The sequence below is a fragment of the Lutra lutra genome, chromosome 9 (genome assembly GCF_902655055.1).
Source record: "Lutra lutra chromosome 9, mLutLut1.2, whole genome shotgun sequence".
Classification (NCBI taxonomy): Eukaryota; Metazoa; Chordata; class Mammalia; order Carnivora; family Mustelidae; genus Lutra; species Lutra lutra.
This window is the reverse complement of record NC_062286.1, coordinates 35,820,160-35,845,274: the sequence shown is the minus strand read 5'-3', so window position 1 is coordinate 35,845,274 and position 25,115 is coordinate 35,820,160. Positions and strand designations below refer to the sequence as shown.

The window sequence follows — 25,115 nt, the reverse complement described above, 5'->3', positions numbered from 1 at the left end:
TCCAAAATGTAGGTAGAGGAAATTTTGAAACACTTACAGACACTGGGGAAGGTAAGGGATTTAAAGGGAGGTAAGGTTTCTATACTTCAAACGGGTAAAATATCAGCCCAGTAGACAGGTGACGAGTCACGTATGCATAATGTAATACCTAGAGCAATCACTAAAACAGCGTACAAAGTAATTTAAAAAAGAGAATTTCTAGAGTCAAAAACAACATGGTGTGCCCCTTTTCCTCTAGTTTCTAGCTGAGTGACTGTAGTCAAGTCATTGGGTTGACTCACTGGATTCAGCGTCTGCCTTTGGCTCAAGTCATGATCCCAGGGTCCTGAGATTGAGCCCCGCATTGGGCTCCTAGCTCAGCAGGAAGTCGGCTTCTCCCTCTCTTTCTGCCTGCTGCTCTGCCTGCTTGTGCTCTATCAGATAAATACAATCTTAAAAAATAAATAAATAAAGTAGCCTTGAAACTATGGATGTACTGCTCTTTCGCAGTTCCTGGCAGATATCACATGCTCAATAAGTTAAAGCTATAGTTATTTATTATTTGTCAATAAAGAAGGTGGGCCTGTCCTTTAAAAGGAAAGTGACATTCCAAAATGTGAGTGGCTGAGCCTCCTCTAGGTGCTGGACAGTACCAGCGGCTACAGCTGTACGAGGCCAGAGGGAAGGAAGCTCAGGTAGCGGCTCTCTTTAAATCCGACCACACTGAGCGCTTCATTCCCTGTGTGGCCCGCACTTCCTGCCAGTCCAGTTTGATGTCTGGAACCTCATCTTCCGGCTCAGGGTCCTTTCTCAGGGCTCCCTGTGGGGAGGCCACCACGATGGGCAGAGGGCCACACTCCTCCCGGAATTCGACAACGTGGAGACTCTTCTTATCGGCCAGCTGTTGATGGGTTTCCTGGGCAAGACCAAACGGAGAACGCCAGGTTAGGTCTACGGATGTATCTATAACTGAAAGAACAGGAATGTCCACAGACCACTTGGGGACTTCACATTTCAGAGGATTCTGGGTAATGTACCTTGCAGCTAAACGATGGGATCTGGAGTAGATGGCATCATCTCCCCACTCCCCACTGGAATGGAGGAAGCACCTTGGCCTCTGGTCTCTTGCCTTCTAAACCCCCCAGTGATGTGCCATGCCGTGCCCAAAACTGAACTTGAATCTCATCAAGACCCTAGTTCTAGGGGCGCCTGGGTGGCTCAGTTCGTTAAGCCTCTGCCTTCGGCTCAGGTCATGATCTCAGGGTCCTGGGATCAAGTCCCGCATCGGGCTTTCTGCTCAGCAGGGAGCCTGCTTCCTCCTCTCTCTCTGCTTGCCTCTCTGCCTACTTGGGATCTCTCTCTCTTTCTCTGTCAAATAAATAAATAAAATCTTTAAAAAAATAATTAAAAAAATAAAAAATAAAAAATTTTTAAAAAAGACCCTAGTTCTAGCCACTGTTTTACAGGACACGCAGGGAGAGAAGACATTAAGAACCCACAAGGGGGGGGCGCCTGGGTGGCTCAGTGGGTTAAGCCGCTGCCTTCGGCTCAGGTCATGATCTCAGGGTCCTGGGATTGAGCCCCGCATCGGGCTCCCTGCTCAGCGGGGAGCCTGCTTCCCTCTCTCTCTCTCTGCCTGCCTCTCTGCCTACTTGTGATCTCTCTGTCAAATAAATAAATAAAATCTTTAAAAAAAAAAAAAAAAAGAACCCACAAGTATTTAGCAGCAGATTGGGAAGCTACAGGACCCAAAAAAAAAAAAAAAAAAAAAAAAAAAGGCAAGGAAAGAAAAAGAGGGAAACCTACAGACTAGAAGTGACCGAAAAGACATGGCAAGAACTTATAATGTATAGACCTTTTCTGTAAACTAACAAATTATGCAAAAAACTTTTTAACAAAATTAAACAAATGGATACATTACTATGAACACCACCCAGGTAACTGAAGATGCTGTGAAGTTTTAGGTATAACAGCAGTGCAGGGTATTTTTCAATCTTTATCTTTTAGAAATACATACTGAAATATTTATGAATGCTACAAGGTGATGTCTGAGACCTGGTTCAAATGGGGGAGGTACTGAGAGCAAAGTTTGGCCACAGCTACTAACTGCCGACACTGGGTGAGAGGGCCATGCGGATTCATTACAGACAGCAGCCACAGAAGTCCGGAAAAAGGCAAATAAATTTAGTAGATGACTTATTGATAGCACATTAAAATACCTGATATGTCCAACCTCATTTTCCAGACTCTATGGCCATCTTATAGTGTTCTAATTTTATATAAGTTTGAAATTAGAAACATGAGCTATTTCATAGAAACAAAATAATTTAAATTGGTGGGTCTTACAATCAATGGCATATTGCTTAAACTGGTGACATTCTTTCTCTTTTTGAGTGGCACATAAAATAATGCAACATTTTATTTATGTATTATTTTTATTATTTTTGAGAGAGTGCATGTGCGTGTGGGGAGACTGGAGAGATCCCAAGCAGCCTCCACCCTCAGCACAGAGCAACGTGGGGCTCGATCTCATGACCCTGAGATCTTGACCTGAGCCAAAATCAAGAGTCAGTCACTTAACTGACTGAGCAACCGAGGCACCCTAAATAATGCAACATTTTATAGTTGATGGCATTTTAGAAGAGATGATACATGGTGATCGTATCAGAAAATTCAAAGTACTCGGGGCGCCTGGGTGGCTCAGTGGGTTAGAGCCTCTGCCTTCAGCTCAAGTCATGATCCCAGGGTCCTGGGATCGAGCCCCGCATCGGGCTCTCTGCTCAGCAGGAGCCTGCTTCCTCCTCTCTCTCTCTGCCTGCCTCTCTGCCTACTTGTAATCTCTGTCTGTCAAATAAAATAAATAAAATCTTTAAAAAAGAAAAAAAAAGAGAAAATTCAAAGTACTAACATAAAACAAAAATATTACAGGGGCGCCTGGGTGGCTCAGTCTGTTAAGCATCTGCCTTCAGCTCAGGTCGTGATCCCGGGTTCTGGGATCAAGCCCCCACATCGGGCTCTCTGCTCAGCAGGGAGCCTTTCTCTCCCTCTGTCTCTGCCACTCCCCGCCCCCACTGGTACACACACTCTCTCTCAAATAAATAAAGTCTTTAAAAAGAAACAAAAAATATTACATAAAAGAGCAAGTCTCCCTGATCATAAATATAATCTATCTAAAACCAATACCTTAGTTATATCAAACTTCTAATGAGAAGTCTAAATTTAGAAGTGCTTTTGAAGCCTATTTTTAATAGTACCAACACACACACACACACACAGCTGTTCAAAAAGGATCTTTTAACCAAAGCTTTTCTTCCAATTAATCTTCCTATTTTACACAGAGATATGTATAATTATTCCAAAGACCACGTTACTCAAAATGAGCTATCACACTTCCTAAGTATCAGGAAGACTATCAAAGTTGAATCTCTTTTTTTTTTTTTTTTTTAAAGATTTTATTTATTTATTTGTCATAGAGAGAGAAGCGAGAGTGAGCACAGGCAGACAGAGTGGCAGGCAGAGGCAGAGGGAGAAGCAGGCTCGCCGCCAAGCAAGGAGCCCAATGTGGGACTCGATCCCAGGACGCTGGGATCATGACCTGAGCCGAAGGCAGCTGCTTAACCAACTGAGCCACCCAGGCGTCCCAAAGTTGAATCTCTTGAACCTGGTTGTCTTTTCTGCTCACCCAGCTGCTAAGGTCTACCCATCCCTTCAAAGGACAGGCCATCCCTTGGAGCAGGTAAGAGGGCAGCCCAGGGGGAGTAGAGCGATTGTGCACCTCGCCCAGGCAGAGGGGGGCAGGCTGGGTGGTAGCACAGGGCTCTCATCTCTGCAGAGAAATAACCTGGCATGTTAAGTTCATAGCTCCTTCTGACTCAGGTGTCCGTCTGAATGACCTATGCGGGTAACATGAAAACCACTTGTGCTTCTCCTGAAGACAGCACTCTTGAGTGGACCGGCTTCACTCTGGTCCCAACTGAAAGGACTAAATCAGGAAACAGACTTTCTCTCTCTTCGTTACATTTCTATACTTTTAGAATCGTAGAACAAGCATAAATTCTTTTCATAATAAAACACAGATTATAATTACAGGCTTCTATAAATATTTCATTTCAAAACTTTAAAATAGCCACGAGGTATTTTTTAAAAGGGTAATTTTCATGAACTCTCCAGTTGGATTAATTAAACAGATGCAGCCACAGGAAGCAAAGAATGCCCAAGTCCTCAGGCAGTAATGGGACAGCAACTCCAAGAGGCTCCCAGGACATCACGGTCCAAATGCCCACAACTGAAACATGAAGAAGAACTTCTGTTTCAGAGCCCAGGGAAGGGTTACCTGGCGGGAGAGCCCATGGAAGAGGCCTCGTGTGAGGTTGAGCATGTTGACGGACCCAGAGACCTTGGCATACATGTCTTTGATGCCAATGAGCCGGCAGATGGTGATGATGGCCCTATGGCAGCGGAGCCCATAGCCTAGAAAAGGAAAAGAACCATCAGTCACCTTGCTGCCTTTCACACAGCTTTGGACTCTGAGTTTTGGGAGGCCCTGCTTCACATTCTGGTTTCATCACTTCTCTGGAAAACTTACTTCCATAATGGCACTGATTTAAATGAGATGTTATAAAGACTAAAGAAATAATATATATAAATCTCTTAAGCATGTGGGCAAAAATACCAGGGATGTTATAAAGATTAAGAATATAAACATTAAAAAAAAAAAAGAATATAAACATTAAGTTCTTGGCCCCCCCCCATGCCTGAGTTAGCTAAGAACAGAGGAACACATCTGTTTTCACCCTCCTCAATTGCTCAGTTACATTGAGATCTACTTCCTCTTCCTGGAAAAATGCCTCTCTTGGCTTTGGTAACACACCCTCTTCCCCTCCCCCCAAAACACAGCATCTTAATTGCTGTTTTCAGGCACTTCGTGGAACCTGCTTATCTGATGTTTCCCCTCAGTAGAATGTGGGCTCTGTGAGGACTAAAATAGTGTTTATTTCTACTGTATCCCCAGAGTCTAGATCAGTACCCAGCAAATGCAGGTAGCAGGGAGGGAAAGACACCCCAAGTTTAGACTCTAACATTTTGATTAGCCAAGACATGGAACCCAGCACATACCTCCCTGCTTTAAGACAGAGGATCTACTCTGTGTTCCTGGCTTTCTAATTTCCAACTTGTAATGGTAATTCAATATATGTATATAAAGGGACGCCTGGGTGGCTCAGTTGGTTAAGCGGCTGCCTTCGGCTCAGGTCATGATCCCAGCATCCTGGGATCAAGTCCCACATCGGGCTCCTTGCTCAGCAGGGAGTCTGCTTCTCCTTCTGCCTCTGCCTGCCACTCTGTCTGCCTGTGCTCACTCTCTCTGACAAATAAATAAATAAAATCTTTAAAAAAAATATGTATAAAAAAACTATTTGGATACAAGCACCTAACACAGAACCATGCTTTCTACTTGAAACAGTCAGTTAAATGTGGATCCCAGAGCTATGCCAGATCATGTGAAAACTAGGGACCTCAGAGGATAGCTAAGACAGGCAACAACAGGGTGGTTTGCCCTTCTTTGCAGAGTTACATACACAGGACAAGTGTTCAAGTGAGAACAAATGCACACGTGCACAGGTATGTATAAATGCACACACCTCTGGAGACTGGTGCCCATGCAAGAGGGTGCAAGGCAGATCGTGGAAGGGCCTGGAAGGCAGATTCTAACCTGCTACCACTCACAGGGCAAGAGCCTCCCTTCTCCTCCACACCCACTTAGCAGACCTGATGCTGGGCTCCCGAGGGAAGGCGTGTCTACCACACAGCCACTGGGCCATACACAACGCTCCCCAAATGGGGGCCAGTTTTGTATATATACAAACATCCATGCAATAGTCGTCACAGCCCTATGGTCATTATTTGGATGTACTTGGACTGTAAACAATTCCAGGCAGGAACTATGTCAAAACCCTTGTTTTTTTGTTTTTTTAAGATTTTATTTATTTATTTGACAGAGAGTGAGATCACAAGTAGGCAGCAAAGAGAGAGGGGGAAGCAGGCTCCACAATGAGCAGAAAGCCTGATGTGGGGCTCGATCCCAGGACCCTGAGATCATGACCTGAGCCAAAGTCAGAGGCTTAACCCACTGAGCCACCCAGGCGCCTCTCAAAACCCTTGTTGAATGCAAGTTAAATGTATGTATGTGTGTGCGTGTATGGTGTGATATGGGACATGCTTGGCAGTGCTGCATGAGGCATTAAACACCACACTGCAACCAAGGAAGAAGCGTCCCAAGGTCAAATAAGTTTGCGAATGCCGCCTTCTCTACCCCACTCTCGGAAATTCACACCGCACAGCAGTGCATTAAAGACTTCGACAACCCCAAAGATGCCCAAGCATCTTTTCCTACTTTCCGTAATCGTTTTCCCACATGGCACTCTTTCTAGAGTTCACACCTATTAGTATCTCCTCACAGAAATAGCAATACACGGGAACATAGTTTAGGAACTGCTATCTATAATGTATCCTACTGTTTTAGCTTCAAGATCAGAAAATTTAACCCCGGGGCACTTGGGTGGCTCAGTCAGTTAAGCGTCTGCCTTCAGCTCAGGTCATGATCTCAGGGTCCTGGGAATGAAACCTGCATAGGGCTCCCTGCTCATTGGAAAGCCTGCTTCTCCCTCTCACTCTCCCCTCCACGGCCCCATGTTCCCTCTCTTGCTGTCTCTGTCAAATAAATAGATAAAATCTTTAAAAAAAAAAAAAAAATTAACCCCGATGCACAGGGAACAGGTTCAACTATATAGAAACCTGAAAAATATAGCTTCAGGAGACAGGGAAGATTTAAAAAAACAACTTTAGCAATTAATTCAGCCATCTTTCAAAAATCTTTCAGATATAAATTTATCTATACTAACACTGTTCAACGGAAATAGGACATAAGCCATAAACGCAAGCCATCTATGGAATTTTAAAATTTTCTTATCAATGTATTTGAAAAAAGGAGGTAAAATTAATTTTAGTTAAATCTTTGATTAACCTAGGGGCACCTGGGTGGCTCAGTGGGTTAAGCCTCTGCCGTTGGCTCAGGTCATGATCTCAGGGTCCTGGGATTGAGCCCCGAATAGGGTGCTCTGCTCAGCAGGGAGCCTGCTTCCCCCCGCCCTCTCTCTGCCCACCTGCCTCTCTGCCTACTTATGATCTCTGTCAAATAAATAAAAAATATATATATTTTTAAATCTTCGGTTAACCTGGGTGCCTGGGTGGCTCAGTGGGTTAAGCCACTGCCTTCAGCTCAGGTCATGATCTCAGAGTCCTGGGATCGAGCCCCACATCGGGCTCTATGCTCAGCGGGGAGCCTGCTTCCTCCTCTCTCTCTGCCTGCCTCTCTGACTGCTTGTGATCTCTCTGTCAAATAAATAAAATCTTTAAAAAAAAAAAAACAGGGGCGCCTGGGTGGCTCAGTGGGTTAAGCCGCTGCCTTCGGCTCAGGTCATGATCTCAGAGTCCTGGGATCGAGCCCCGCATCGGGCTCTCTGCTCAGCAGGGAGCCTGCTTCCTCCTCTCTCTCTGCCTGCCTCTCTGCCTGCTTGTGATCTCTCTCTGTCAAATAAATAAATAAAATCTTAAAAAAAAAAAAAAAAAAAAAAAAAAAAAACAAAAACAAAAAAAATCTTCGGTTAACCTAATATCCCTAAAACACTATCATTTCAACATGTAATCAATAATAACTTTCAGCTATTTTACATTCTTTTTTTTCATAATGAGCCTTTAAAACCTGGCGTATACTTGAAAATCTGATGTACACTTGGCAGGAGATCCCAGTAGCCACATTTCAAGGGCTCGACAGCCACTAGGGGTCCCAGCAACCACAGGAATAGCGCAAGTCGAACCGCTGATGTCGAAGTGTTTGACTCAATACTTTTTCTAATAATAAAATAAAGGTTTTTACTAGACATACAAATGATTGTGATTTTAAAGCAGAAGGCAAGTTCTCTTGGCGCACAATTAGTACTGTGATGTTTTTTCTTCCTGATTTATTTCCACATACTAGAAGCTTTGGCATGAAAAATTTAGATGTTTTATCTTTTTCTGACCCAAACTTTTTAAGATATATCTAGAGTATCATTTTAACTGTAGAACCACAGGCTAAATACAAATCCAAGTGCTCAAGAATTCTACACCCAGAGTCCACTGGGCATGACTGCCCCAGCTCCGTGACCCTGAACTCTGCCTGCCTGCCCTTCCAAAGGACAGGAAGGTCCACCTTGGCAACCCCAGAGCTCAGCATAGCACCCAGTTCAATCAATACTTGATGATGTGAGCAAATGACCAGAACCAAAGAAGCTGTAAGAGTCCTCCAACTAATACCATCAATTATTCTCGAGGAGGAACTCATGTTCCAACTCATCCAAACCCAACGACTCACTCGATTGCTCTTTCCCATTCAGAACATGCTCTTCCTACCTAGAACTCCCCTGGAACACGCCTGTGTTCATGTGAGCCTGCGTAGGTTGACTACTTTTATGTCCCTGAGAACCTCAGCCTGCTTAGATCTAATGTAGGCCTTTCCTTTTGGTGTTTTCAAAAGGGAGTTCAAAAGGGAGTTTCAAAAGGGGATCAAAAACAGAGGACAGGACGAATCTGGGATCATTTCTCTGCTTTATCTCTAACAAACTGTAAGAGTGTTTTTGGTTACCTCTAGGTTGTTTCTTCATCTTGATATGCGTCCTCTTAAATCTTAAAGAAATATCGTGGAATACTGGAGGATAAAAACATAAACATAAAAGGATTAGGCATACAGCTTTAATGCCCTTGCAAATAACACAGGGCAACTGATACTACCCTAAGCGGCTGGCACACACTGGCCAAGGATGAGTGACAAAACTCTGATTTCACTCATTACTAACCTTCTCAGGGGGAGAAAACTCGTTTCTGTATTTTACATAATTATTTGTTCCAAGACACAATAACCAGCAGAGAAACACAAAGACAGCCATAGAGCTAAACTGCCACACTTAAGGAAACAAGTGTAACCCTGTAAATTTTACGAGAGAAGATTAGCACTCACTCGTGTGGTCTTCGTATCGTTCTATATAATGCAGATAGTGAACTGCCCTGTTCTTTGCCTGAAAGGAAGAAGAAAAATCATTTTCTTAAATCTATTGATAGAATTTACATTTCCTTAGAGATTTAAAAAAAAAACATTCCAGAAAATGTTTTATTACAGAAAATTTCACGCTCACACAAAAATTCTCTTATATACTTCTAAACGCTGAGGATTTAATTTTAATAATTTAGAACAGTATCACTATCACATGTAAAAAAACATTAACAGTAATTCCTTAGTATTTTTGAACATCCTGTCGGAGTTGCAACCTTCAGCTGTGTCGCACTTTTGGTAAGCAGTCACAAGTCTGCCAAAACCAATGCAAAAGAAAACAGGTGCTATCACGGCTGCCTTTGAGGAGATCAGTAACTGATGACAGGAAGCCTCAGGGGAAGGTTCTTAATTTCGTTACTTTTTTTGTAGTTCTAATGGTGCCTAGCACACTGATCTTTTACTATCAACAAAAGAAAAATGTACATACTTTTCTGAAAGCATCCACCCGCTCACTGGCCTTCCCAACAGCAAAACCTTTGAAAAAAAAAAAAAAAGGAAAAATATAAAAAGGGGCATAAATTTGGCACACAATGTCTTTCACCACATTTCAAGTGTCAGTTCCTAAAATATTGCACAACACTGCATTTGTCTTCTGTCCACAGAAAACCCGTTATCCAAAACAAATGATAAAACATGAAGCTACAGATGGGCGTCTGGCAGGCTCAGTCGGTAGAGCATGCGACTCTTCCATCTCAGGGTTATGAGTTCGAGCCCCACACTGAGTTGTAGAGATCACTTAAATAAATGAAACTTAAAGCAAAAACATGAAGCTACAGAGACTCACTTTTCTGTTTTGGGGCAATCTGGAAAGATCACATTTAAAATTATCTATAAAATCCAAAGTTAGGTATATAACGCTACCTTTTATAAATCTCTAGATAAAACTAAATACACTTTAAAAAACTAACCATGCTCGGGGCGCCTGGGTGGCTCAGTGGGTTAAGCCTCTGCCTTCGGCTCAGGTCATGATCTCAGGGTCCTGGGATCGAGCCCCGCATTGGGCTCTCTGCTCAGCACTGAGCCTGCTTCCTCCTCTCTCTGCCTGCCTCTCTGCCTACTTGTGATCTCTCTCTCTGTGTCAAATAAATAAAATCTAAAAAAAAAAAAAAGAACCATGCCGTGTCAATCCAAGGCATTTGTCCTGTCTCTATATGTCTCTATATGGAAGGCCTCTGGAAAAAAGTAGGTAGAATAAAAAATAACACTTTCTCAAGGTACTATCATTACTAATAATCCTACCTTACGTCTGCATAATTCTAAAAAAAAAAAACTAACCATGCTCTAAATTAATAAGATAGTTTTGCAGATTTTTAAAAATAGATTAAAATAACCAAAACGGTTGGGGAAAAACATACATTGGCTATAGAGTAAAAGCACAACTTCACTGGAACTATTTTTTTTTTAATTAAGCTGTGTATTTTTAAGAAGCTGTTTTGTTTATTTGTCAGAGAGACAGCACAAGTAGGCAGAGGGGCAGGCAGAGGGAGAGGGAGAAACAGAATCCCCGCTGAGCAAGAAGCCCAATGCAGGACTCCATCCCAGGATACTGGGATCATGACCTGAGCCAAAGGCAGGTGCTTAACAACTGAGCCACCCAGGTCCCCACTAGAACTTTCATATGCAATTCAGATTTTCAATTAACCAGGAAATAAAATCAACAATTCTAAGTTTGTGAATGTTTAACCCTATAAAATGAGATTTAAGGGCGCCTGGGTGGCTCAGTGGGTTAAAGCCTCTGCCTTCGGCTCAGGTCATGATCTCAGGGTCCTGGGATCGAGCCCCACACTGGGCGCTCTGCTCAGCAGGGAGCCTGCTTCCCCCTGCCCCCCCCCCACCCTGCCTGCTTCTCTACCTGCTTGTGATCTCTGTCAAATAAATAAATAAATAAATAAATAAATATAAATAAAATAAAACGAGATTTATCACAATTTAACAGAAATGCTGTCATTATTTGCTATTACATTAATTATTTACTTTGAAGAATGTATTTTATTTTTAAATTATGTATACAAAAGTAATATAAAGCAATACTGCTCCATGAAATGAAATGCAAGACCTATAAGAACTTGGGACAAAAGGGGCTATAGATTTTAATTCCTAGTTTTAACAAAACAAATTAAGCCATATAAGTCTTAGAGGAAAATACAAATGAACTTGTATTGAAGGCTTTCTAAACAAGATACAAAATTAGAAGTGATAAAAAACTGATAAAGTCGCAATATAGGGACACCTGGGTGGCTTCGTTGGTTAAGTGTCCAACTCTTGATTTTAACTAAGGTAATGATCTCAGGGTCTCCCTATGTCAGCCTCCACACTGGGCATAACGCATGCCTTGGATTGTCTCTTTCCCTCTCCTTGTCTCTCCCCTGCTCATTCTCTCTCTCAAAAAAAAAAAAAAAAAAAAAAGCTGCTATAGAAAAGTTTAAAACCTCTGTGGATTTAAAACTTTTGTGTAGAAAAAAATTAAAAGTGAAATCAATGTGTAATAGACAAAGGGCTAATGTCCTTAACTTACAAAGAGCTTATACCAATCAGTAAAAAAAAATAAATAAATAAAACCCATCACCCAACAGGAGAATGGGTAAAACAGGTAAACAGATCTCAAAAAGGAAATAATGGCAAATGAAACATGTAAAATGGTGTCCAAACTCTCATAATTAAAGAAATGCAAATCAAAACTAAGAGATATGCTTGACAATCAGTGAAGTTTGATAATACCCAGGGCTGACCAGGGTGTTTTGGTACAGAGGGACGTAAACCGACGCAACCTTTTGGGAGGGCAATCCGGCAATACTTACCAACATTTAAAACACATCTAACTTTGAGGCAGCAATTTCACTGCAAGAAGCTTCCCTTATTGATATATGGGGAAAAGTACAACAAATTACATATACAAGAAGCTCACTGGTTTTTCTAAGTGGTGAAAAATGGAAATAACACGAACATTCACCAAAAGGGAAAAGGTTACAATAATTATGTTTCTTCATCCAATGGAACACTATGCAGTCAGTACAAAGAATGAAAGGGAATCTGTTTATGCTCCTACAGGAAGACCTCGGGTATTATACTAAGCAAGGAAAGCAAGGTACAAAATTATGGATATACTCTGTAAATGTTTCTTTAAGGTAATTTTTAAAAAATGTTTTAAAAAGTAAATGATGGGGCCCCTGGGTGGCTCAGTTGTTAAGCGTCTGCCTTCGGCACAGGTCATGATCCCAGGGTCCTGGGACCCAGCCCCTCATCGGGCTCCCTGCCCAGCAGAAAGCCTGCTTCTCCCTCTCCCAACCCCCATTTGTGTTCCCTCTCTCACTGTGTCTCTCTCTGGCAAATAAATAAATAAAATCTTCAAAAAAAAAAAGGTAGGGGCACTTGGGTGGCTCAGTGGGTTAAAGCCTCTGCCTTCGGCACAGGTCATGATCCCAGGGTCCTGGGATCGAGCCCCATATCGGGCTCTCTGCTCAGCAGGGAGCGTGCTTCCTCCTCTCTCTCTCTCTGCCTGCCTCTCTGCCTACTTGTGATCTGTCAAATAAATAAATAAATAAAATCTTCTAAAAAAAAAAAGGTAAATGGTGATACATGAATACAGAACTTCTGGAAGAAATAAAAGTAACTGTTAAGAGTGGTTTATTTTGGCAACATAGTATCTATAGATGACTTGTTATGACACTCTCAGTAAGGGTTTAAATAGACAGTTTTCCAGTTTTCTTTCCCTAACACACCCATGTATACACTTTAAAACTAGATGTTCACTGGGGAAATTTTACCAAAATGTATAAAGAAGAAAATTTAAATGATGCACAAACCTATGGACTAAACATTATTAACTTTTTGGGGATTATATTATACAATCTTCTGTGAAGTTTTTTCAGTTGTTTATTTTTACTTAGCATAATTTTATAAGTAATTCTCCACTATTCTTTAATGGCTACAGAAGATTACAACGTGTGGCTATGCTCTTTTTGTAACTATGCCCTTTTGTTGAACATTTAGTGACTTTTCCCCCCTAACGTTTCACTATTATACATAACACAACAGTTTCTTTCTTTTTTTTGTTTTTTAAAGATTTTTTTATTTATTTATTTGACAGACAGAAATCACAAATAGGCAGGCAGAGAGAGGGGAGGAAGCAGACTCACCACTGAGCAGAGAGCCCGATGCGGGGCTCGATTCCATGACCCTGGGATCATAACCTGAGCCAAAGGCAGAGGCTTTAACCCACTGAGCCACCCAGTTGCCCCAGCACTACAGTTTCTTAAGCCTTTTCAAATAACCATTGTTCTTCATGGAAAACACAGGCAGAGGAAGATCTGTTCCTTCTTTTTCCTCTAAGGGGTTTTATGGGTTTACCACAAGGTTTGTGGACCCAAGCGACTTAAAAGGTTTAATTTGTACAGAAAATCTGGGCAGCAGCAAGAACCCATGGACCCCATAGCAGAGCCCAGGCCACACCTGTCCTCTGCCTCCACCACCAGCACCGTGCCTATCACCCCCCATTCACCTGCAGCTCCTCGGCCGTTCCCCACCGCGACCAGGACACGGACTGATTTCTTTCTCCCCTCTTTTGCTGTCATATTGAAAACATTTCTTACCTAAAAGACAAAATGTTTCATATGTATAGCACCTTAAGAAAAATCTGGGGGGAAAAAATAAAGGAAAATCTGGGGGAGCCTGGATGGCTCAGTCAGTAGAGCATGCAACTCTTGTTCTCAGGGTTGTTGAGTTCAAACCCCATCAATTTAAAAATAAAATAAAAAGGAAAAGAAAATTCTAAAGTAAGGAACTGGAGTGACCTCCTTCCACACACACCCCCATAGTGAGTAGCTACACCATCCTCCCAAGCCATGAGCACCAACAACAAACTTTCTCAAAAGGAAACCTCTCTCTGCGCTATTTCTTCAGTGGTAAAATGGGAATAAGGCTTTCCCTCCCTATTTCATAAGGCAGTTAGAATGCTGGACTAAGAGCTTTTGAAGGGATTCAAAACTACAACTCTGTACAACAAAATTATACACTATTTTAAAGAATTTCACAAAGGAAAAGAGTTGCTGATTAAACTTTGAAAGAATTTATAACTGATTATAACTGATAATAACATATCCCAATTATCAGAGATGTTAGATTATGGGAATATGCTCTTCTTAGAAATGAATGAAAATGCAGTACATAGAATTAGGGTAGGACTGGATCTCTCTACGAAGGATTAGGCTCACCTGATAATACAGAATTTGGAAATACCTGCTTATTATGAACTACATGAAAATCTGTGTTTTATTTAGCTTGGTTATTTTGTTTTTTGGGTATATTTAAAAGGCTAGGAATTATGAAACTCTTACTTCTAACTGCTTACATGGCAAGTCCTTTCCCATAAAAATAGCTTAAAGGGGGCGCCTGGGTGGCTCAGTGGGTTAAGCCGCTGCCTTCGGCTCAGGTCATGATCTCAGCGTCCTGGGATCGAGTCCCGCATCGGGTTCTCTGCTCGGCAGAGATCCTGCTTCCCTCTCTCTCTCTCTGCCTGCCTCTCCATCTACTTGTGATCTCTCTCTGTCAAATAAATAAATAAAATCTTTAAAAAAAAAAAAATAGCTTAAAGGACAAGGGAGCTCCTGTTCACGTCCATGGATAACCCTACAGGAAATCATCCACATATACAAGAATTTTCCAAGGGATTAACTTCCAAAAGGTATAAACTGGTACCAAAAGACATAAAACACTTGTAAATGTTATTTTAAATTACTGATAACAATGATATAATATACATCTTTGATCACAAAATCAGTAAGTGGTTTTTCCATATGGTATTTAATCCTGACCATGTACATGGTTCTAGCTCAAAGCGAAACTCACTGTGAGAAAGTGCCCTGCAAAGAGTGATTGAAATTTACCTCATACAGGCTTCAGTTTCAAGGACCCACAAACAGCCAAGCAGATTGTGTCTTCATCAAGAGCTGGGTACTCACAGCAACTCCAAGCTTTCTTCCCCTGCCCCATGGTTCCTCCCGTCTGCCCCCTGAACCAAGTACCCAATACAGCTTGGTTAAGAATTCAAGGAGAGATTGCTAATCCTACTTTAGCTTTGAAGGAGGGCTTTAACAGTAATCTCCAAATTCTGTTCTCCACAATACCACTGAGGTTGCCTGGTCATGGGACCACAACTGGTAGCCCCCAAAAAGGGCAGCAATGAGGAGAGCCAGTATCAAGTAACTGCAATTAAAATGTCATCATTTTCTTATCCGGATCAACCCTGTGTCTCAGAAAAGTCATGCATCAAAGGCTTTTCCTCAGAGGCACTCGAATGGTGCAGTCTGTTAAATGTCCAGCTCCTGATTTCAGCTGAGGTCATGATCTCAGGGGCCTGAGATCAAGCCCTGCATTGGGCTCTAGGCTGGGCGTGAAGCCTACTTGAGATTCTCTCTCTACCTCTCCCTCTGCCCACCCCTATCCCTGACTCTCTCTTCCCGCCTCTCAAAAAGAAAAGAAAAAAAAAGGAAAAGACCTTTCCTGATGGTTCCTCTCGTGCTAGTCCCACTCCACCCACCCCAACTTCTCAAAGGCTCCACTGGGTATTTAATTCAGCATGCCTACCTCAAGAATCCTGGTATCAAAATCATCGTATGTTTCTGTAGAGAGAGAAGAAGCAGACACACAGATAAACGTGTACATGAAAGCATTTTCAACACAGGCACACCAATAATTTTTAAGTGAAAAAGAACCTCGGATCTCTTGCTGCCACTCCCTGATCATGCATCACTACCAGAGACTGCTCCAGCACTAAATTCACCCTCTCCGACAGCATCACCCTACCTCTCCAGCTCTCTCACTCAACCACTCTCACGGTGATGGCTCCTGGAGTGCCCCAGCACCTCCAGATTCTTGACCACTATCTTCCTTTCCCTCGAATCCCTCTGGTCTTCAGAGCCTCTGCCACTCAGCCAAGACACCACAAACCATAGCTTCCACCAGAGCCTGCAAATGTCCTCAAATCCCTCACCTTCTTCTCTCTCCAACACACTATCCAGGCCAGAATCAATATAACTGTCTGGCCACACCTGGCCTGCTGGATGCTGCTGGAGAAGAGTCAAAGCACAGCACACACGTGGGCCACTAGAAATTCATGGTCTCCAACTCAATCAAGTTCTCCCTGCTGCCTGTTGGCCTTTTATGTCCTTTTAGGTCCCTTTCCACTCACCACAGCAGCCACTGCAAACTCTCTGTGTTCTTTTATTTTTACTAACTTCTTCCTATAGAAAATTTCAATCATACAAAAAATAAGAGAGAACAGCAAAATGAAATCTTATATACCCATTAGCCAGCTTCAATAATTATCAACTCATAGCCAATCTCCTTTTCTCTAAACTCTAATTCCTACTCCACTAGATAATTTTGAAGCCAGTCCTAGAGACCCTGCCTCTTCATCAAAAGACTCTGGTGGCCACGCTCATCCATGCGCCCATCCTACCTTCAGAGGAAGACCCCACCTCCTCTTCACAGACTAAATGAAGCCACCAGACAGACAGCACTCATACACCACGCCCCCAGCATGCACACATTTCCACTACCAACAGCACAGGCTCCCCTGAATCCATAGTCACAAGTTAATCCATTTATCCATTCTGGATCTGGACCCTCAGTAGGGATTTAGTTATGGGGTTTTTTTCTCTCCAACCCACACCTTCGTCCTCCCAACTGAAGCATTTTGTTCCATTCTAAGAACATTCACCTGAATCTCTCCATCTCAACTTCTCCTCTCCTCTCTAAGCCAAACTTGAGAAAGTAGTCAAACTTTTGTCTATTACTTCACCTTCTACTCGTTGACAAGTTTTTTTAAATGATTTTTACTTCTTTATATATTTGGGAATGGGGGGAGAGGTGGGGGGGGCCTCTCTTTTCTAATTCGGCCTGCTAAGTATTATCAATTTTTATTTCATGTATACTTTTATAAAGCTAAAAGACAACTATCTAGTCTATCTCCTGTTTACAAAACAGCACTCCCAAGCCATGTTGCTCCATAGGTACCCCATGAGCAACCCGTGTTTGGGGAACTGCACCCTACACGTGGCTTGTATAGACCCAAAAGGCATAGTACCACATTCAAGGCTCTGAGAAGTCATGCAGTAAGGATGCTACGCAAGTACTTTGCTTTCAGTGTGTCGAATACCTCTTGGTGGTGGGCCTCTAATGTTCCATAAAATACAACTAAATAATAATGTGAAGTTATTTCGGTAATGCTCAAATCCTTTCTTGGGAAAAGGCAATCTAAACAGACAAGTAAATAAAATCTTATTAAGGAATTTTAGAACTATAAGTACTCTCTCTGTCACAAAGGAAAGCAACACCAGGACTCTGCTACCTCCATTGGGACCAGGGTCAGGAGGGCCAAGACTGACGCCTCCCCAGGTGTTTCCGCTCCATCCTCGCTCGCGTTTAACCTTCATCTTCCTCTTCCGGTCCCATTCTTCCCTCTGCTGGACCAGATCAGCCTCTACCTTCTCCTGCTCTTCCTTGCTTCTTTGGGCAATGGTCTGCACAGCTCCCTCTCTCATAAGAGGGGCATTCAAACCAGGCCATAAGAAGCCACGACGCCCTGAAGGTTTAAAAAAATACATTAATAAGAATTTTTAAAAATCATCCATCTCTTAAATGTTAAGCTGGCAGGCAACGTGTATACAGATGATGACAATGCTGGACAGAGCTTAAACTAACGATCACCTGGCAGGCCACTCAGCACGGTCTATTAAAATTTTAAGTGTACCTACCCCATAACTAGTAATTCTACTTCATGATGTCACCTAGAGAAACACTCCTGTGCCAAGTACGAGGCATAAGTGTGCTTGGACAAGGAGGTCCACTGAAGTGTTATTTGTAAAGGCAAAGAGTGGAAACATTCTATTGCTGTACAGCAACACTGGACTGGTTAAATGAACTACAGCATCTTCAACCCATGAAATATTCTGCACTGAATTGAAAGAATAAGGTAGCTATATAGGTTCTGATATGGAACAATTTCCAAGACCTATTACCAAGTGAAAAAAGTAAACCATAAGCTAGTTCATACCATGACATAATTCAATTTTTTTTTAAGAAAACACGTGTTTCTTTTTTTTTTTTTTTTAAAGATTTTATTTATTTATTTGACAGAGAGAGATCACAAGCAAATGGAGAGGCAGGCAGAGAGAGAGAGAGAGAGGGAAGCAGGCTCCCTGCTGAGCAGAGAGCCTGATGCGGGCCTCGATCCCAGGACCCTGAGATCATGACCTGAGCCGAAGGCAGCGGCTTAACCCACTGAGCCACCCAGGCGCCCAAGAAAACATGTGTTTCTTTTAGAGTATTTACGTATATAAAAACCTTTTAAAAAGTCAGAAGGAAACACATCAAAATGAGATCAATGCCTTGCTTGGGGGCAGCAACTGGGATTGGAAGAGAGAGAAAAGAACATCAAGGGGACTTTAGATTTCTCTATAATCTTTGAATTTTTTACTGAGAAGGTATACATAATGAGACTGTTGTAACTTTTAGAAATGCTAAAAAATAAGATACAAGGTGAGTCATTAGAGAAAAAGATTCAAGTAGACAAGCAAGTGCAGTGAATGCTATTTTCTTTATGCCTGGAAGCCTATTACAATTAAAGATAATTTGTCAGCCCCCACAGCACAAAATATCGATTCACATACACTGTACTATTTTTACTCTTCAAAAAAACACACGTATAAATGAGCATGTGTTCCAGGGGTTGGCAAATTAAGGCCCGGGGGCCAAACCCTGCCCACCCTTTGTTTTTGTCAAGTTTTACTAGAATGCAGCCATCCTGGTTTGATCATGTATTATCTGAACTGTCTTTGAGCTCCCATGGCAGAGCAGATAGTTGGAACAGAGTCCATGTGGCTCCCTAAAGCTAAAAGGATTTACTAACTGGCTCTTTACAGAGAAAGTCTGCCAACTCTCTCAATGAATCATAAGCTCCTTGAGAGCAGTGACTGTCGCAGAAGATGCGACATGATGGCACTTAAAGCTTGTTGAATGAAAAACTGAATGAATTCCTCTCCACGGGATTTTCTTCCCCCAGAATCATGGGACATTAAGTGAGCCATGTGGTTGAACTCTAAAACTACAAACCCTAATGCCCTTCCTGAAAAATGTGCAAGGCTTCTAGACTATAAAAACTCTCTATAAAACTAGGAGGGAAACCTTAAAAAGCAATTAGGTTTATTATAAATAAGCTTACCTTCACCAATGACCTGACCCCTGTTCAAATCCTTTCTTCTCTTTTTCTTAGTTCTTTTGCCTCTTCCTTTTCTTGCTCCTGCTCCAGTCTCTGCTAAAGCGCCTTTCCAAAGCTCATCTGCTGTCACTATAATGAAACAGGGTTTTTTGTTTCTTAATTACCAAGCAATGATCGATGGTCCTCTATGGAATGAAAAAGGCCAGAAGAGGCCAGCTTCACTTGTATCACTGTAGAATTAGAGGTGATCTTCTTTTTGATTTTTGGTATTTACCAAAAAATCTAAAATGAATTGGCTTTATAATCCTAATTTCTTTTTTTTAAATAGAAACTCTATTTTTTTAAAGTCATCTCTACACCCAACACAGGGCTCAAACTCACAACTCCAAAATCAAGAACCGCATGTTCCACCAAATGAGCAGACCAGGCGCCCCAATCCTTTTTATTTTCCCCCAATTCTAATTTCTGTTAATTTGCCAATGCTGAGTTCTGAAATCAATCTTCATTTATTATAAGCTAATTTCGGTTCAGATTGGACTATTTCAAATACCACTGCAAGTAGGAATAGTATTAGTAAAACAATGTCTACAGAAAATTAATTTTTCCTGATTTGTACTATCTCCTCTACCAGAGTGCAACTGAAAACAGACCTGAAGTACATTCTTGTTGTGAATCTAAATCAGCAGGGATTTGGGCCACAATTCAATACTCTCTAGGTCTCAGGTGCCCCCAAACAAGGGGATTAAACTAGAGCTCCCCAAAGTACAGTACAAATACAGTTGGTAGTACGTGAGATAATTCTAGGAGGTACACTAAGGAATATTTTTATTTCAATAGCACATCATATACTAATTTCTAAAGTGTTAATTCATTAAAGGAAGAAGAAAAATTAAGATACAAAAAAGCACCTTTTATTTTCCTGTTTCATGAAATGAGAGGTTTGTGGCCAGTCTACGTACGTTTAGTGAAGAAACTATAGGCTCTATACTGTTGGCCCATCAAATTACTGGGAGAAGAAATACAGCACTGTGTCTGTAGTGCACGGGTCAAGCCGATGAAATGATGACTGTCTCTGGTTCCTGAAGATGACAGAGGGCCTATACGTAGATGGAAGAAAACTCCGAGTTAGATGCCCATGCCTGTGGAAAAATATTGCCAGCACCAAATAATTAATTCTTCCTGACACAAATAAGTCACATGTACCTGAACATTCAAGGGTCCTATTTTTTTTAAAGAGTTTATTTATTTATTTGACAGTCGGAGATCACAAGTAGGCAGAGAGGCAGGCAGAGACAGAGAGGGGGAAGCAGGCTCCCTGCTGAGCAGAGAGCCCCATGCAGGGCTCGATCCCAGGACCCTGAGATCATGACCTGAGCCGAAGGCAGAGGCTTTAACCCTCTGAGCCACCCAGGCACCCCTTAGGAGTCATATTTTAAGGACAGCCTTTCTTTAAAAAATAATCAAATTTAAACTGCTGAGCTAACTGCCCATCCTAGTTAGAGAAGTGAGAGTTCATCCACACAATGGATGCAGCTATCTAAAGAAGTAGATCTGTCCTTACCTGGATACCCACGGCGCTATGTTGCCCTGACAACCCCATGATCAGCACTGTCTACTCTGGGCAAGTAGTGACCTCTGCTATATTCAGCAGGCAATGCACCTGCGTGGAAAGACCTGTAAATGGCCTGGTTAGAAGAGCACAGTGACAAACAGGAGAGCACCCTACCCTTCATTCTGAAAAAATAAGGAGGGAACACGAATACACTTTACAGACTAATTTTAGAAGCATATATAAGAAATTGGTCATAGCAGTTGCCTCTGAGGAAGAAAACTGATGTGTCTGTGGTTAGTGGGAGAGATATGCTTTTTTTGTTTTTTTGGAATTTCTCTAATCATATGCATGTGTCACACAAGAAGACGTTTTCAAACAGCCATGTCCTAGAGGCAGCCGTTTGACCAAGTCCATGGGTGGTAGTGTCCTGTGAGGGAGAGGGCAGGTGACAGGAATCAGGGAAATGGAAATGCTGATTACAAAAAACAGTACACACACTCCAGCTTGGTATTTCACTGGAACATTGAGTCACTGTGAAAAAAAATGAAAGGGGGATTAAAACAGCCCTGGAGAGAATAAAGTTGATTTAGGGGCACTGGATTTGAAGAGAAAGCCAAAGAGTGACAGCAGCTGTTTTCACGTCTCTGAGAAGTGAGGCCAGTCTGTGGCCTTCCTCATAGAAGCCTTCTGCAGACCATCTATCAGCTCAGGCTGGGGACACTGCCTGGCTCACAGCAGAGGACAGAGTCAGTAGCTTCTGAATGAATGAGTCACCCAAATAAAGGGAAGAGCTCAGGTAAGCACACTCTTCTGGACCCCTCAAGCAAGGCATGAAGTTATCTCAACAAGTGGGGTTAACAAGATAAGAGGGAGTTAAGACTAAAAGTTCAACACAGAGAGTTCCAGAAGGTCTAGGACACAATGAGATTTCAATTCTGCCCTAACCATAGGAAAAGGCATTTCACGACCACAAGTACAACATGGGCTCAGCAAAGGTTGGCTTCCTTCCCTTCTGGAGAGTGACTGAAGAGAGGGCCCTGCGCTATGTCAGTGTAGCAGTAAGGCCTCTGTACAGACACAGCTTTACTAGGAGGCATCACAGTATCCAGACAGCTCTGGACCCAGTCTTGCCACTTACTGGCTGTGCGATCTGAGCGAGTCTCTTAGCCTCTCAGAGACTCACTTATCATCTGCAAAATGGAAACAAAACCCCCTCATAAAAACTGGTGAGAATTAACCAATATAACATGTTACAAGCCTGACACACAGTAATTACTCCAAAAATCACAGCTATTGTTTTTTAAAGCCTTGAAATATAACAACTATAATCATATAAAACTTGAAAACTACTCCAGGCCTTATGCACTTCCATTATAAAAAAATGTGCTTTATTCATTTACATTTATTCCTACATAAAGTACTCTGGCATTAGATCTTATAAGAAAAGGCAGTTGGATAAACCAATCTCACCATTGCTGAGAACAGTCTTCAATGCCAGAATGGAAGCTGCTGGAAAGGTGTTTCGGTAAAGCTGTCTGGACCATGTGTGACCTGTAAATTTTTAAAAATTCTTTTAAAATACACTTCTACATTAAAAAGAACATTTTTAAAAAATATTTTATTTATTTATTTGACAGACAGAGATCACAAGTAGGCAGAGAGGCAGGCAGAGAGATGGGGGGTGGGGGATGCAGGCTCCCTGCTGAGCCAAAAGCCCTATGTGGGGCTCAATCCCAGGACCCTGGGATCATGACCTGAGTCGAAGGCAGAGGCTTTAACCCACTGAGCCACCCAGGCGCCCCTGAAAAGAACATTTTTAACACCCCAAAAATATTGATATCTATAGACTAAAAGAACCAAGAGAAGTAAATGAATCATTTTTGGATCCCATGACCACTTGAACATTACATCGTATCTTCTCCTTCATGCTGACATCTAACCAGTTACCAAGCCCTATAAACTGTCCTCAAATATCCATTAGCTGCACCCCCTCCTATTGTCTCACTGCCCTTTCTTTGCTCAGGCGCCATCCCATGGCCACAAGATAACAACAGTCCCCTAGCAGGTCTTGCTGCTCCCCCTCTAATTCCCCATCTGTTACCAGGCAGGCCTTTCTAAAATAACACACTTGGTCACTTCCCAGGCCCGATTTATCATTCTTTGGCTCCCTACTGCCTGCAGAACAAAGTCAAAACTCCTCCACATGGCATACAGGACTGCAACGTGGCCCCAACCTTCCACATCAGCGTCATCTGTCACCATTGTCCCCTCCACCCTCTTTCACTACACCAGACTTGTAGTCATTCTTGAACACACTCTGCTCTTCAATCCTGTTGTGTCTCTGACATGCTCTCCTGAAACACCACCTACAACATCAATGAATCCTGACAACCTATGTTAAGTAAAAGAAGCCCATCACAGGGGCGCCTGGGTGGCTCAGTGGGTTAAAGCCACTGCCTTCAGCTCAGGTCATGATCCCAGGGTCCTGGGATCGAGCCCCGCATCAGGCTCTCTGCTCAGCGGGGAGCCTGCCTCCCCTTCTCTCTCTCTCTGCCTGCCTCTCTGCCTACTTGTGATCTCTGTCTGTCGAATAAATAAATAAAATCTTAAAAAAAAAAAAGAAGCCCATCACAAAAGGATACATGGATATATGAAATATCCAGAACATGCGAACTATAGAGAGAGAAAGATAAGTGGTTGACCATTGCTGGGGGCAATGAAAAACTCGGGGGATGAGAGCCAAAGGATATACTTTGATGAAAATGTTCTAAAATTTGGTTATACAGTGATGGTTGTATTTATAAATGGTTGTTTTGTAAATATACTAAAAACCACTGAATTGTACACTTTAAGAGGATAATTGTAGTGTGTAAATTACATCTCGATAAAGCTGCTACCAAAAAAGAAGTTTATAATATACCAGAAAAAGGGGTAGGTAAAAAAAATAAATAAATAAAAAACAAGAAAACAAACTACACTCTGGATCCAAGTGGTATGGGTACAAACACCTGACCCCCTCCCCGTGTAACCTTAAACACATTTCTCAACCTTTGTGTCTTGATTCCCTCATCTTTATAATGGAAATAATAAAGGCATCTATCTCACAAAGGCACTGTGAAGAGGAAGTGAGGAAGAGCATAAAGAGCTTAAGATAATTCCAGGAACACAGTAAGGGCTCATGAAGGAAAGCTACAAATGCCATAGATCTTATTTGAACGGAGCCTTGAAATAGGAGGAGGTGATCAAAATATGGGACAGAAGTAAAGAATGCTCAGGGCAGATTTTCTGCCAAACGATTTCTGGTTAAATTTCCCAACAAAATGAGTTACAAAAAACAAAAACAAACAAACAAAAAAAAACCAACTTCGGTTTTTAGAGGTCTTTGGGTTTCCGAATTACGAATGCTGGGTTGTGGATTTACAATAAAATAGAACGAAGAAACAAGGCCAAGTCGATCATGAAGCATAGGGTTACACAGAGCAGACTGCCCCTCCGCAGGCTGCAAACCACCAAAGGTGGGAGAGGACAATTTAACAGCAAAACCCAGACATTCAAAAACATCCTTCTTTTCAATAATGACACTGATCAGCCCGGAATCTAAAATGACTGATACTAACCTTATCCGACTCAAGCTGGAGGACTGCCTCAACCTGCCTCGAACCCCCACATCGACATCTCCAAATGAACCCATCACCAAATGAATTACCATCACGCCCGCCGGGAAGGCGATGCTTGCTTCCCAGTTCCCCGCGCCTCTTAGCCAAGCACGCACTAGCAGTTTGGTGAACTGGAAGGAAACTAGGACGGCGTCCCGTTCACCCTCACTTTACAGAGCCCTGCGATCCAGACAAGGCGCGGAAGCGCGCAAGGTCACACAGCGGCTCTGGAAGGGACGGGAGCCGAGCATGACAGGTCCAGGGACCGGGTGCTGTCGCTTCTTCCTGCCCGTGCATCTGCAGTCTGCGGAAAAGCCCAGGTTCCCGACCCCGCTCAGAGCCCCTCTCCCAGCATCCCGGCTCTCACCCGCCTGCAAGCCACACAACGTAGGGAGACAGCCTGCGGCTCGCACCGCCGCCGCCATAATGAAGCCCTGAGAGCGCCTCCGTCGGGACCGCCTTCTCCACTGCCTGCCGCGACTGCAACTCCCGAAAGGCTGGCCACATCCTGCGGCTGAATTCCCGAGGCCAGAGGGCCGTGCCGCCGCGTAGACTGGAGTGGGGGGG

The 25,115-nt window shown here is 42.6% G+C and overlaps 1 protein-coding gene across 2 annotated transcripts; it reads right to left on the bottom strand.

Annotated features, from left to right (window-relative positions):
• Nucleotides 1-518: 518 nt before the first annotated feature.
• MRPS5 (mitochondrial ribosomal protein S5) lies at nt 519-25,065 on the bottom strand. Of its 2 annotated transcripts, none has more exons than XM_047743858.1 (12): nt 24,916-25,065; nt 22,363-22,443; nt 20,300-20,437; nt 19,344-19,469; nt 17,472-17,705; nt 15,707-15,741; nt 13,623-13,713; nt 9,552-9,598; nt 9,032-9,089; nt 8,660-8,722; nt 4,313-4,449; nt 519-895 (listed from the first exon to the last, which is right to left on the bottom strand). In XM_047743858.1, the coding sequence occupies exons 1-12, from the start codon at nt 24,971-24,973 to the stop codon at nt 671-673; spliced, it is 1,293 nt and encodes a 430-aa protein (XP_047599814.1). In that variant the 5' UTR covers nt 24,974-25,065; the 3' UTR covers nt 519-670. The 2 variants fall into 2 exon arrangements, with proteins under 2 accessions (XP_047599814.1, XP_047599813.1); XM_047743857.1 differs by having other exon boundaries at nt 24,920-24,992.
• Nucleotides 25,066-25,115: the final 50 nt, after the last annotated feature.